Source organism: Lutzomyia longipalpis, chromosome 3 (genome assembly GCF_024334085.1).
Source record: "Lutzomyia longipalpis isolate SR_M1_2022 chromosome 3, ASM2433408v1".
NCBI lineage: Eukaryota > Metazoa > Arthropoda > Insecta > Diptera > Psychodidae > Lutzomyia > Lutzomyia longipalpis.
The window spans coordinates 15,246,557-15,259,396 of record NC_074709.1 but is presented as its reverse complement, the minus strand read 5'-3'; the positions used below and the strand labels follow the sequence as shown (position 1 = coordinate 15,259,396).

General features: G+C 32.1%; 2 protein-coding genes and 1 long non-coding RNA gene across 3 annotated transcripts; 2 read left to right on the top strand and 1 right to left on the bottom strand.

Moving 5' to 3' along the window:
- Window positions 1-974: 974 nt before the first annotated feature.
- LOC129793329 (uncharacterized) lies at window positions 975-2,367 on the top strand. Its single transcript, XR_008750898.1, has 4 exons — window positions 975-1,701; window positions 1,780-1,877; window positions 1,985-2,132; window positions 2,212-2,367. It is a non-coding gene; the product is annotated as an uncharacterized LOC129793329 (long non-coding RNA).
- Window positions 2,368-8,006: 5,639 nt separating this feature from the next.
- On the top strand, window positions 8,007-11,677 carry LOC129793327 (cyclic GMP-AMP synthase-like receptor). The gene is made up of 4 exons (XM_055833197.1): window positions 8,007-8,877; window positions 9,486-9,792; window positions 9,858-9,933; window positions 10,687-11,677. Exons 1-4 carry the CDS (start codon window positions 8,011-8,013, stop codon window positions 10,688-10,690), a joined length of 1,254 nt encoding a protein of 417 aa, XP_055689172.1. The 5' UTR covers window positions 8,007-8,010; the 3' UTR covers window positions 10,691-11,677.
- On the bottom strand, window positions 11,662-12,636 carry LOC129793328 (TM2 domain-containing protein CG10795). The gene is made up of 3 exons (XM_055833198.1): window positions 12,261-12,636; window positions 12,123-12,204; window positions 11,662-12,052 (listed from the first exon to the last, which is right to left on the bottom strand). The coding sequence occupies exons 1-3, from the start codon at window positions 12,454-12,456 to the stop codon at window positions 11,776-11,778; spliced, it is 555 nt and encodes a 184-aa protein (XP_055689173.1). The 5' UTR covers window positions 12,457-12,636; the 3' UTR covers window positions 11,662-11,775.
- Between the last annotated feature and the right edge of the window lie 204 nt (window positions 12,637-12,840).

Below are 12,840 nucleotides of genomic sequence, written 5' to 3'. Positions count from 1 at the left end.
TTTTTGTTATTTTAATTTTACCTGACCTACAATCGAGTTTTAAAGATTTTTTGTCATGAAAATAGGTATTATATCCCTATGAGACTTACTACTTTCTTACTTACTATTCTACTTTTGCCTTACAGGGGCTAAGGACCAGCAAAAAGTCCCATAAGGAAAATTTATGATTAATTGTCCTGATTTTTTTCATGCAACTCCCTTTGCAGTAACACTGAAGCACTTTGTGAAATCGGTCTTAAGAAAAAATCGAAAGGATGAATCCTTGACGCAGAATTCCACCCTGGCCGTTGCCATGAACGTGGAAGTGGATTGTATATATACATAGGTATATATAGTATCGTTGAACGAGATATAGGAACATATTATTAACCCACCCTATGTACCCTGCTTTGTTGTTTATTGAATGGAAATTGGGAAAATCCAATGATATGCACAAATTTGCCAAAATAAGGCCTATTTTATGAAGGAGTAATTTCAAGTTCTTAGTATGCAAAATATGTTTAGTTACGACGGCTTGATAAGCTTTGATGGTAAAATGTTCCTCGCGTAGCATTAACCCCGTCTATAAGCTTTGGTATCCTGTACTGTAAGCATGAAGTTCAATATTCCTAATTAATTATGTACAGTACACTGTAAGTCAAAATTTTAGTAAACTGCTACTAAAGTCTTTAGTAATGGAACAATTACTAAAAATTTTAGTAGTTATTACAGAAAATTTTAGTTATGTTGCCTGGAATCACTAAAATCTTTTGTCATCTTTACTAAAATTTCATTTGGCTCTGAATTTTTTAGTGAAAGTAACTAAAATTTTTAGTTTTATTGCCCTTTTACTAAAGTTTAGTAGGCAATTTAGTCAAATTCTTTACTAAAGTTTCCAGTAAAGACATAACTACTAAAATTCTTTAGTTATGTCAACTAGAATTTTAGGATTGATGACTACAATTATTTTGTCTTCTTTTTCTAAAGTTTAGCCATGCCAATCAAAAATTTAGTTGATATCACTAAATTGACAAATTTTGATAACAATTAATTTTTTAGCAAAAAATTACAATTTTTATTTCCTCTTTATGTATTTATAATAATTTTTTCTGATCAAGTTAATTTGCGAAAATATTAGCAACGCAATGTCTTTTATATATTATCTTTGTTCGAATGCAAGATGTTTCAGCTCAAACTATTTTTATTGTTTTATTAGGGTGCCGGGGTCTCGAAAAAAATGCACGCAGAAGATTTCTTTGTGGCACATATCCAACACATATACCGGAGGCCTCATTTTTTCTCACCCTTTCCTACCCACACAAATTTTTCTCCTCAGCACCCTCTAAAGTATTTCACAATATTCAGTTCTTTGTGGAATTTTCCATCGAAAGTACGCAAAATATTTTGTCTTCAATCAATGAGATATGTGAAAAGTAAAATTAATCCATTTTTATAGTAGTTTTGAGAGTGAAAATTGTGGAAAAGCCGATTGTTAAAAAAAAGGATAAACATGACAAGGTATTGTATAATTTAAATGAATAACAATTCTTTATATTACGAATTGATTTGCAATAAATAAAATTATCAACTTTAAATTCAACCAACTAATTATATGATTTTATTATCTTGCAGTAAATCAGACTACATACAATAAATAGGAGAGATATATGGATCTTATTCTCATCGAAGCCATCCGGTCTGTACTTTGATAATTTTCCGAAGGTAAATATTTGTCATGAAATTGATTAAATCCAAAAATTTATAAAATTCAAAATATTAATTCTTGTTCATATTTAACAGATTTCACCGAATGAGCGCATATAGCCCATCTTGCGCGCTGTAAACCCATAATCGAATTGTGAAAAATTCGGTTGAAGAAATAGGATAAACACGAAAAGGTACTGTATTATTTGTATAATTTATAATCATTAATTTACCAATCTGTTTCCAATAAATTTATCAACTTTTTATTCAAAACTAATTCTATGATTTTACTACCTTGCAGTTAGTTAATCAAACGACAATGAACAAAAGGAACATGGATCTTATTCTCATTGAAGCCCTTCTATCAGTACCTGGATAAAGCATGCTGATCACAAATATTGATTAAAATAGGATAGAGGAAATCAATTCGCGAGAATTGAAGTTTAAAGGTAAAAACATTGTTCATAAAATTATGTATTAAAAATTTATTATATCAGACAATTAATTTTAATGTAACTTTTTTAACAGATTTCGTCAACTGACATAAAAAGCAGGACTTTCTCGATTCTATGAAGAGGGGAACTTTGGAGGAAAATGACGCTGAATGTTGTGGACACTTCATAAAATTGCCCAACTTCACTGGACACATTCTCTTTTTGTTTTAACAAAACGGGGTAAAAGAGACATTCATTTTTTTTAAAAATTGTTTTATGTTATCAAAAGTTCAATTATTTATATCACAAAATATGATTGATGTAGTTTAAAGGACTGTATTTTTTTAACAAAATGTCTTCTAAATGTAAATTAAAATTTAAGTATAACTGCCTATGTAAAAATTATGAATATTGTATAAAATGTACTATGAATTAAAGTAAAATAAAAACGATTTTTTATGAAAATCAAATTTTTAAAATTTTGGTAAAAAAAACTGGATTTCCAGTTGGCATAGCTAAATTTTAGTAATCCAAGAATTTATAACAAATAGTTATGTGTACGAAAATTTATGTTGGCATTCCTAAACTTTAGTAGTATACAGACGTAAAACATTTTAATAGTCATAACTAAATATTCTGTTGAGAGAACTAAAATTTTTCGTTTTGGGCAATTACTAAAAATTTTAGTAAAAATTCTTTACTAAATTTCTTTACTAAAGTCCAGTCAGTGCCAGTTTTAGTAATGATAACGAAATTTTGACTTACAGTGTACATATACGCCGTGCAAATAGTTCCGAAAGAAAGTATATTTTGCATAATCTTTATCGCATGAGTTGAAGGATGTAATGGTGCTATGCAGGAAAAGAATGTCAAGAAAAAATGATCATGACATTTTTTCCTGACATTTTTTGTCATTCTATCTCACTCCCACCAATGTATTTTCCTATCTTTCGTCTTTTTCCCACGCATGTTTCCGACATCTTTTTTCGTGGCATGCTTTTTTTCTTGCGCACAACATGTTTTTATTTCCTTGAATTTTCTCAACATTTGGGGGTATTTTCCCCAAAGAAAAGTGGAAAATGCTCAGCTAAAGAGCCCAGTGCCAGGAAAACAGTGGAAAATGGAAATTTACGGTCATTTAGCGGCCAAATATGTGAAAATGCGCGAAGTGAAAAATCAAAACATTCTTTCCCTGACCAATTTTTACGGGATTCTTTTCTAGATTTTGACCACACAAATCACTTCTTGCGGGCTTTTTGTATCTTCCTACAAGTCATCTTCATAGGGAAGGTCGGCCTGGGGTCAGGGAAATGCTTCCTGGGTGGTGGAATCCCACCTGAACGAGAAAAACTGGTCCGGGAGTGAATGTTTTGCTGTCGAACTTCACTGTTTTCACTTATTTGGCCGATAAATACCCACGATTTTCCACTTTTCACACTTTCACAGGCACTAAGAACACTTCCACAAGCCGCTTTTCACTAAATGACTAAATGGCCGCTAAATGACCACATATTTCCACTTTTCACGGCTTTCCTGGCACTGAGAACACTTCAGCAAAACCCATTTTCACTTTTTCATGGAAAAATATCCCCAAATACTGAGAAAATAATACGAAATGAAAAACATGTTGAGTGCACAGAAAAGAATGATGAAAATGTCGGAAGCATGCGTCAGAGAAAGACGAAAGATACAGAAATACATTAGTGGAAGTGAGAGGGAATGACAAAAAAATGTCAGGAAAAAATGTCATGATCATTTTCTCTTGACATTCTTTTCCTGCATAGCACCATAATTCATTCATCCGTTAAGGACTTAAAGATTTATAATGTTTTAGTAAATATTCATGCAGAAATTCAAAAAAAAAAATTCGAAATTCCAATCATAATCGATTCCTAATTTAAATCGTTTAAGTTATGCATGTTTGTATGTTATTCATTTTCTGACTTGAAAAGTAATTTGATAGTATCTTTAAAAGACAAAACATCTTATTTAGCTATTTCCATAGTAACTCAATGACTTCAAAAATTATTTTATGCTTTAATACTTTGACTACATAAATCCAAACAAATCCCAGCCGGTACTAAACTTCGTCAATAAGATAGAATTGATCGAAATTATTGTGTGCTACAACAACGTTAGTATTTTTGTAACAAATAAGGCATTTAATTAGGAGTAAAAAAATCCACTTGAAAATTTAGTAGGTAAAGTATGTACCTCAAAATATTATTTAGAACAAAAAATCGTTACTTATGTAGGTACATATTAAAATAGCCATGTTGTATGGGGTTAGAAAATATCCCAACACCATATGTTTCAAAAAAACAAGAAAATCCTGACCCTTCATTAGGCAAAACGTGACCAAAAACGATTTTTATATTATGACAGGGAAAGTGGGTGGATTGTTAATAGCGTTTCAACTCGTATCCAACGAATTTTAACATGATCGCCAACCATTTCAGGGGAGTTCATTTTTCAGAAAAAGACAATTACACATCGCCACAACCAAAAAAAATGTTACATGGGAGACTTCTACAAAAACTAAGATCATTCAGAAAAAAATGAGTTCACCTGGTTTACCTAAAAAAATGCTAAAGTCAGTTAAAAAATAAAATCCACTGATAAATCGAATTTCAGCACATTGATTGTTTTGCACGTTGTGAATTAGGTATCAATGTTCATACCTTTTAGACTTACAATAGACTTATAAGAAAACAAAAATTATTTGTATAACTGAAAATTTACTTTGATAAATAAACGAATATCTCCCGTCTAAAGTAGAACAAAACTGGCAGCGTGCGGAGTTTCTTGATACCCCACTCATAGATAAGTGAAAGTATTTAAAATGATTCGATTTTCCAAAATGTGTTTTTCTCTATCAAATAAACAAGAAGCTCAACATACTTTGAATTGCGATGGAATGTTTGAGAGTTTGCGTGTTTTAATAAATTTTTGTTTTGAACGATTGACATCAATATTTGGGTTTTAGGGCCATCCTTGATCAGCACGTCGTGTGCACTAGTGCCTTCCACCCAATCCCATTCCTACCCACTCAATAAAACTCCAATCAATTTCCTGAAGAAGGACCTCCACCTCGCATAGCAATTTGCAATAAACTTCCATGGCATATCCATCGTGACAAATTCAACCATTTCTCTTCTCAATTATCATGGTGTGTCGCGCGAGAAAGGTAAGAAGGGCAAGCGAACTGATAAATAATGGCTAATCGATTTCCGCGAAGTCTATCAGATTGCCGCAGTCGAGTACCATCGTATCGCAAAGTTTTGTGATAAATTTTTCTCTATATAATCCGGGAAAAAACCGAATTGCTATTTTAGGTTTACTTTGTATTTGGGGCTGAGTGAGGAGAATGAGCTGTTCGTACGAAATTCATTGGTATCCTGTACAGTAAAGGGACGAACTTTAAAGCAACAGTCATTTCCAACTCGTACAAAATAAATGTAATTTTTGAAATTAACATAAATAGAGTAAAATGAGGTGAAATGGATTTGTTTAGTTTGGAGTCAATTTTTATGAAACTTAATGAATTTATTTGTGGAATATTATAACCAAGTGACATGATGTTTACCTTTCTACAGAACACCCTGTTCTCCTTTTTTCAGTTCCTCGCTTTTCTCGCTAATAAAGATGCTAAAAAAAACTCCAAGAAATAATCTTGCACAGAAATGAAAGGATTTTTTTTTAAATATCTTAAAAATCCAAGAATTGACCTGACAAAAGGGACAAAAGGTTCCCTAAGAAAAACTTTTTTAATTTTGTTAGAATATCTCCACAAAAGATTTTCAGAGAATACATATAATTTTATAGAAATGAATTCACATTTCTTATGTTTACTCAATGTGCTTTAATATAAATTACAGTTTCTCTAAATTTGTCTATCAATAATTCAATGTGAAGCTGATTCAGCATGAGGTATTTATTTACATATGTGTATAATTCAAAATTTAGATAATTCTGCTCTTTTTTAAATTTTTTTCGAGATTTCTTATGATCGTAATGTACAATTTTTGAGTTTACTTCTAGCAGCAACATGAGAGCTTATTTATAAGGTCCAACCTGACAAGGATTTTTGATTAGAAATCCGTTTCCCAATTCCCAATGAATTAAAAATATTATTTTTTTAAATTCATTATTTATTTTATTATAATATTTCTTAAGCAATCATGAAGGGAAAAAAGATTGAAAGCCCCATTTATTTTTACATTTATGAAAATTTATGAGCTTAGAAAAAAAAACTTATCAGACGCAGACATAATCTCTGTGAAAACTACATAACGATCCATAAATGGAAATTTTTTTTTCATTTTGAGAGATGTGATGATGACTCAATGCTCCATTTATAATTTCACAGAAAATGCGCCGGTTGCATGCCGCTTTACAGACTTGTGTGTACATTTGAGTTTAATAACAAAATATCTTCGAGAAGGTTCGGAGGAAGCATTACTTGTTTTTTCTCTCTTCTTACAATATACATATACATATACATAATAGTATAGTAAGAGCGGCTCTTATCGGGTTGATTTGTTAGTTCTGAATTTGCAGTATGAATAATAAAATTAATAAAAGAGAACTATTCTAAACTTTCATTTCAAATGTAACTTGTGTGACGTCTTAGTCTGGAGAGCGCCACAGGGGGACCGCGGACAACTCTCCCAGTAACCTCTGATTCTCATTCTTACGAAGCTAAAAGAGCACTCGGCTGCTTTCGATTATAGGCTACGCTTAAAACTTTTTTACTCAACTCTCGCCACTCTCGGCTACATTTTTACATTTCTCTCATTCCCTCTCAGTCTAACTCAATAATCTCCGTTCTCATCAACACTTTTTAATCTCACGCCTATTTGAGGATCAAATGGGAAATAGAAGTAGAGAGAGCGAAACTCATATGTAATTTAAATGTTTTTCTTATGCGTAGGTGATTTCCGTGTGATACCAGCTTTTTCAGGAATGTTAAATAACTAGTCAACCCGAGCCCTCAATCACGTGTGAACAAACTCCATTTTAAGCTTTAAAAGGGAGCGTATATTATTAGTAGGGGGATGAGTAATAAGTTACCCCGAAAAATTTTTAAAATAAAATCCCTATATCTGACCCTTCAGCAGGTAGAAAATGGGAAAAATCAATTTTTCCCTGAGGGCGCATAAAGGGGGGAGGGGGCGGAATCCTATATAGCGCTTGCAACTCGTATTGACCCGCTCTACCCCTATATCTTTCATCAAGATCGGCCCAGCGGTTTAGGAGGAGTTCATGTGCCACAAACAGACAGACAGACTTCAGCTTTATATATTAAAGATAAGTATTCTCGTATGTAAATTTTTAATAAATTTACATTTAAAAATATTAAATTAAACATTTAATTAAAATTAATTTAATTCATATTAAATTCTTTGAGTCTTTGTTGGGACGATCCTTTAGTAATTGTATACAGAAAGTGTGTTGATTCCTTTCAATCAATTCAAGAATGTAAAAAACAGGGTAAGCTTTCACAGCTCCATGTGCAAGAAAAACATGATATTTTTACGAGAATAAGAACATTTGTAATGGAAGCAAAAATGTTTAATTGTAATTAAAATAAATTAAGAAAGGGAAAATATTCAGTGAAAGCTTTTACTCGATAGGGACGGTATATGTGATCTTATACGTATATTTTTTGATACCTATTATTTGATATAATTAAATGGAAAAATAATACAGCATAGCAGCCGGAGCATTTTGATCGACCTTTATACATACATGATCGATGTCCATACATACGTAAGCGATCAATGAATCTACTACTCTACACACTTATTCTCAATATTACATATACAATACGCATACGACTATAGAAAACAAAATAAATACGTACAACTATACTCAGGAAATATCATTTCTTATGCGACTTTTGTGTGAACAAGACGTATCTTTAAGAGTTTCTTGGTTTTTATTAATCATTTTCTGCAGTGTTTCAACAATGGCTTTGAACCAAAATGATGTATTTGCATCAATTAATAATTTCATTACCTTAAAATCAAAGGATCGCGCAAATTACATGCATCACTGCCGGAGAGTGATGTCTGTGGTGCTAAATTCACTTGGCAATAGCAGTGATCTGTTTAAGAAAATGTCAAATGGATTTGAGTTTTCGGGCAGCTACAGGGACAACTTGAAAATATCATTGCCAGATGAGTATGATATTAATCTTAAGATGAAACTACCCTTCGGGGAGGATAAAGTGAAAGTTAGTTCAGTGCATGATAAACCTGGCTATGTTAAAATCAACGTAAAAGATTTGTTAGAAGATATGAAGACGGCAACAGGAATGCAGGAAGCTTACAAAGAGCTGTCTAAACTCTGCGATACTTCTGGCTATTTACTCCAAAATCTTTGGCTTAATTGGTTTGAAAGTAAACTATCCAAATGCTTCGGAGATATTCAAACCATTTTACGTGATGAATACTATTTGTATATTAGTAAATCAGGACCAGCCAAAACTATAATTGTTTCATCTGTCCGTGATGGTTCCAAATTCAGTATTGACTTTGTAATTGGAATTGTTTTTGGTTTAACTAAGTGGATGGCAACGCGTAAAATTCCAAATTCATTGAAAAATGAAGATCATTACTGGATGGCCATTCCTAAGCCAAATAAAACAGATACTCCTGGACAAAATAATCCTACATGGATCGCGAGCTATCCTGCACAGGAGCACAATATCATTCATAACTCCAATCGCTTGAAGGATTCTATTCGTTTCATTAAGGTAAGCTTTATTATATTAAAAATTTATTACACAATGTTTGAATTGTTATATATACATAGTGTTAACCAAGAGATAAGATTTTATAGTGAACATGAAGATAGGAAGTACCTATTAGATGTAAACATATAAATTAGATACGTAGGTACATAAATAGATAGCATGACATTTTTCCATCTCAAATTTCACGATAATGAATTGGCGATGAAATTCTTTAACTGTTTATTTTTATTTATTTCAAATTGTTTTAACAGAATACAAAAAAAATGTAGGGGAGACCGGGGCTAATAAATTCACTTAAGGGTTTGGAAAAAGCCTAAAATATCGTATTTCCTAGCTAGATAGAACAACATGATCTGAGAAAGAGTTGTAGGACAGTAAATTTCTTAAAGAAATGAGCTATACATTTTGCTTTATCTATTTGAGAAATATGATATTTTGAGCTTTTTCTAAACCCTTAAGTGACTTTTTTAACCCCGGTCTCCCCTATAGTTTTGTTTTTCAACACACTAGAAATCATAATATCAAAAAAAGATCTGATACAAGTCGGCATCATATTCGAATCGAAGACTTTAATCTAATCGAGTCTTATGTTAATGATTAATCCACAGAAACTTCGAGATCGCCGGCAAATTCAAAATTTGAAGAGTTTTTACATAAAGAATGTGGTGATGCTGGAAGTTGACAAAAGAAGTTCAAACTACTGGAATTCTCCCCTTGCAGATGTGCTCAAGGATATGCTTCGTGCTATTATTGAACATGTGGAGAAAGGAATAATTCCATCATATTGGAATAATCAAAATAATCTGATTGGAAGTTTTTCTTCTGAACAAAAACGTGATATGGCGGATAAACTGAAAAATATCGAAAGAATTTGGACTACTTCATTGGATAAGGAGAAAATTATGCGAACCATTTGTAATTAAAATCCTTTCTTTAATGTTTCTTAAATTCTCCATTCAAGCAAATAATATTTTTTTTAGTAACTGATGAAGAAATTCGTCAACTTGAGACAAATCCGACTTATGCTGGCATTGATCTTAATCGTCTTGACATCAGGTGGGTCTAGGTGTGATAATTCACAAAATACCGCTGGTTCAAGCAATTTGGCTAGGAATGTTGCAATTGGAGTTGGAGTAGGAGTAACAGCAAGCATTCTCGTAGGTTTATTTAGTCCTTATAACAATAGAAGAAATTAATTTCACACTAACCTTGGGAAATTGAGTCATAAAAATAGGTAAATAATAAAGTAAAGTTAGAATAATATTCTTTCGATAAAAATTGACTAGAAATAATTGTTAAGCCCCGAGAAAAAAATAAAATGTCTTATTACTTAGTTATTAGCTTGATGAAAGAATGTTCTAATAAAAATAAAAAAAAATAATAAAGGAATTTAACAAATGCATAACATGTAGTAAAGTATACATAGTAGAAGACGTCATGCTAGTCTTTATTCCATAACAAGTTGGGAAAAATTGTTCTTTTTTTTTAATTCTCAATTCTGATGTTCGTAAATATTCTATTCCTTTTGAGCATGCTTAGCTTCTTTATCAGGTAAGTACCATTATCATTCTATAAAATGGTTTAAAAATAGATAAGATAAAAGGACTTTTCTCTGTCCGGCGAGCGCCAGAAATATAAATTTAAAAAATTCTATTTAAAAATAGAGTTTTAATCATTTAAATTAATTAAATTTTCTAAAATGAAAAAAAAATTAGAAAAATGTATTAACCTAATTAGAGTATCATACTAACTTTATTTAAACTACAATTAACAGTTGAAAAGTCTTTTTTTAATTTCAATTAATTTCAGATAAAAGTTGTTCTGCAAAGTCTGCAATGGAAACGAAGCCACAAATATCTGGACCTTGCACAATAAATACAAAGAAATTTGTTGACGAAGTGGACTCTAAACGAAATACTCAGTCTAACAATGAATCGCAGAAGAAACTACTTACCGATGAACCGATTAATGAATTAGAAGCGCGCTATAATTTCCATAAAAGATTTCAAAATAATGAAGAAACCTTGAGGGATTTTATAAAGGATTTGAAGAAACTCGCAATAAACTGCAATTTTGCCGATCTCCAGGATACACTCAGAGATCGCCTGATATGTGGAATGAAAGACAAAATGATTAGGAAAAAGTTAATTGCTGAGAAAAACCTTACATTTCAGAGGGCTTGCGATATAGCATTGAATGTAGAAAAAGGAAAATTATAAAATTAAAGAGAATAATTTAAAAAACTTTAATTTATAACACTTTGTGAATCCATCGATTTGGCATTAAAAAAACAAGAATATTGAGTACAAAATAAAAAAAGTAAACAAAAGCCTCTTAAAAGAAATTAAGAGTTTAAGTCCCGATATTTGTATCCAATATAATATCTGGCTAAGCGTCCATTAAACATTCGCTGACTTAAGTATAAGTAATGTGAAACATAATATTTCCCCGAATTTTTCCAAGATAAAAATTCCTGAAAATGACGTGCATGAACCCAAAGAAAACGTTTCTTGATAGAATAAATTCTTCTAAGGAGCTTCAAAAATTCACATAAAAATTAAAATTTAGCTTAGGTATAATCTAATAATATACATATTATGTACATCGTATGTTATTTTATAATACACGACGAAAGTAAAATCTATGGTACATCATGGTTACTAACATCAGAAAAAACTGATTAGGAGTCAAACTATGTATAATTTCTGTAAACCAATTTTTTTAAAAATTTTTTTGAAGCCTTTTTGATGTTCGTAATTTTGAGAAATAAATAAATAAAAGCACTTTGTTTTTAATTTCAGTAAGAGCTTTGTATATTTTCCACATTCTATCGTAGTTCTTAAAAGCTAATAAAGTAATTTTTACAATTTATTGGGAACAAATTGTAAGACCCAAAAACTACCAATCATCTTGGGGAAGACGGTATGTCCAATTATCGCTACGTATCACAACGATTCCTGGCCCGTAGTAGGGGATCACGTAGGCCGAACCATCTGCGGGACCGACGACTTGTGTGGCAATGAGGATGATGTCAACTAGCTGGCCAAGAAACATAAAGCCTAGCGTACAAAATTTTAGCATCCCAACTGCAGGGTAGCCGAGGTAGAAGCGATCTGCACCAAACATCCCCAGAAATATCGAGAGTAGCAGGGCTGTGTCCAATCGATACCCATTTCTAATTACAAATTAAATTATAAAAATACATAAGAAGTGTGAAAATAGAGTACAAGTTTTATTTTACTTACGTCCATTTGCAGGGTTGTTCCTTTGTGAAGCTGGAATTTTTGGTTTCCGTGCATGTTATCTCATCTGCAGCAATGCACCAAACTGCAAAGAAAACTTTGTAAGAACAATTTTAGTTTTTTTGTCTAACATGTTTTTACCCTTGGCTTTATTCTCCCGCGTGCAACCACGTATTTGCTGAGTCTTCGGGTCTATGTGGTTGTCAATGTTTCCAGGATCAGGACACAGGTACTGCCCCATCCGGAGCTCACTGCAGTCAACTTCGATGCCCCATACGATCGATGTGAGTGCCCCAATAAAGACAAGGCAGGTCAAGTAAAATCTCCCAGGGGGCATACTTTACACAAATTTTCTCCCTACACCTACTAAACACATCCCAATTAATTGTTCACTGTGCCACTTTGATTACGAACATCAAGGCGCAGTTCAATATAGCAAAAGAAACACTTTCAGGAAAAATCTTGGGGATAGCTGTCACAATATTATACCTACAATTTTCTCTCTACCTTACCTTCCACGCGCACGTGGTGCTATCTGTACATAATGACATTGTATTCCACAGCAATGTGAATTCAAATTTTGACCAGTAAAATGTTACCCAAGTAACACCGAGTAGACCGAGTAATAAAGAAAAGTTGTGGTTGATTTTCTCGTCTGCATAGCTATGCAATGTATTCATAAGTCGTTGGCCCGATCTTTATGAAAATTCGTACAGAGGTT

Bases quoted from the DNA above. Each gene is read 5' to 3' on its own strand.
- LOC129793327 (XM_055833197.1), top strand. From the start codon at position 8,011: ATGCGACTTTTGTGTGAACAAGACGTATCTTTAAGAGTTTCTTGGTTT. The intron at 8,878-9,485 runs GTAAGCTTTATT...ATTAATCCACAG, and splicing joins ATTCTATTCGTTTCATTAAG to AAACTTCGAGATCGCCGGCA. The intron at 9,793-9,857 runs GTAATTAAAATC...TATTTTTTTTAG, and splicing joins GAAAATTATGCGAACCATTT to TAACTGATGAAGAAATTCGT.
- LOC129793328 (XM_055833198.1), bottom strand. From the start codon at position 12,456: ATGCCCCCTGGGAGATTTTACTTGACCTGCCTTGTCTTTATTGGGGCA. The intron at 12,205-12,260 runs GTAAAAACATGT...TTTTCTTTGCAG, and splicing joins GCGGGAGAATAAAGCCAAGG to TTTGGTGCATTGCTGCAGAT. The intron at 12,053-12,122 runs GTAAGTAAAATA...ATTTGTAATTAG, and splicing joins GAACAACCCTGCAAATGGAC to AAATGGGTATCGATTGGACA.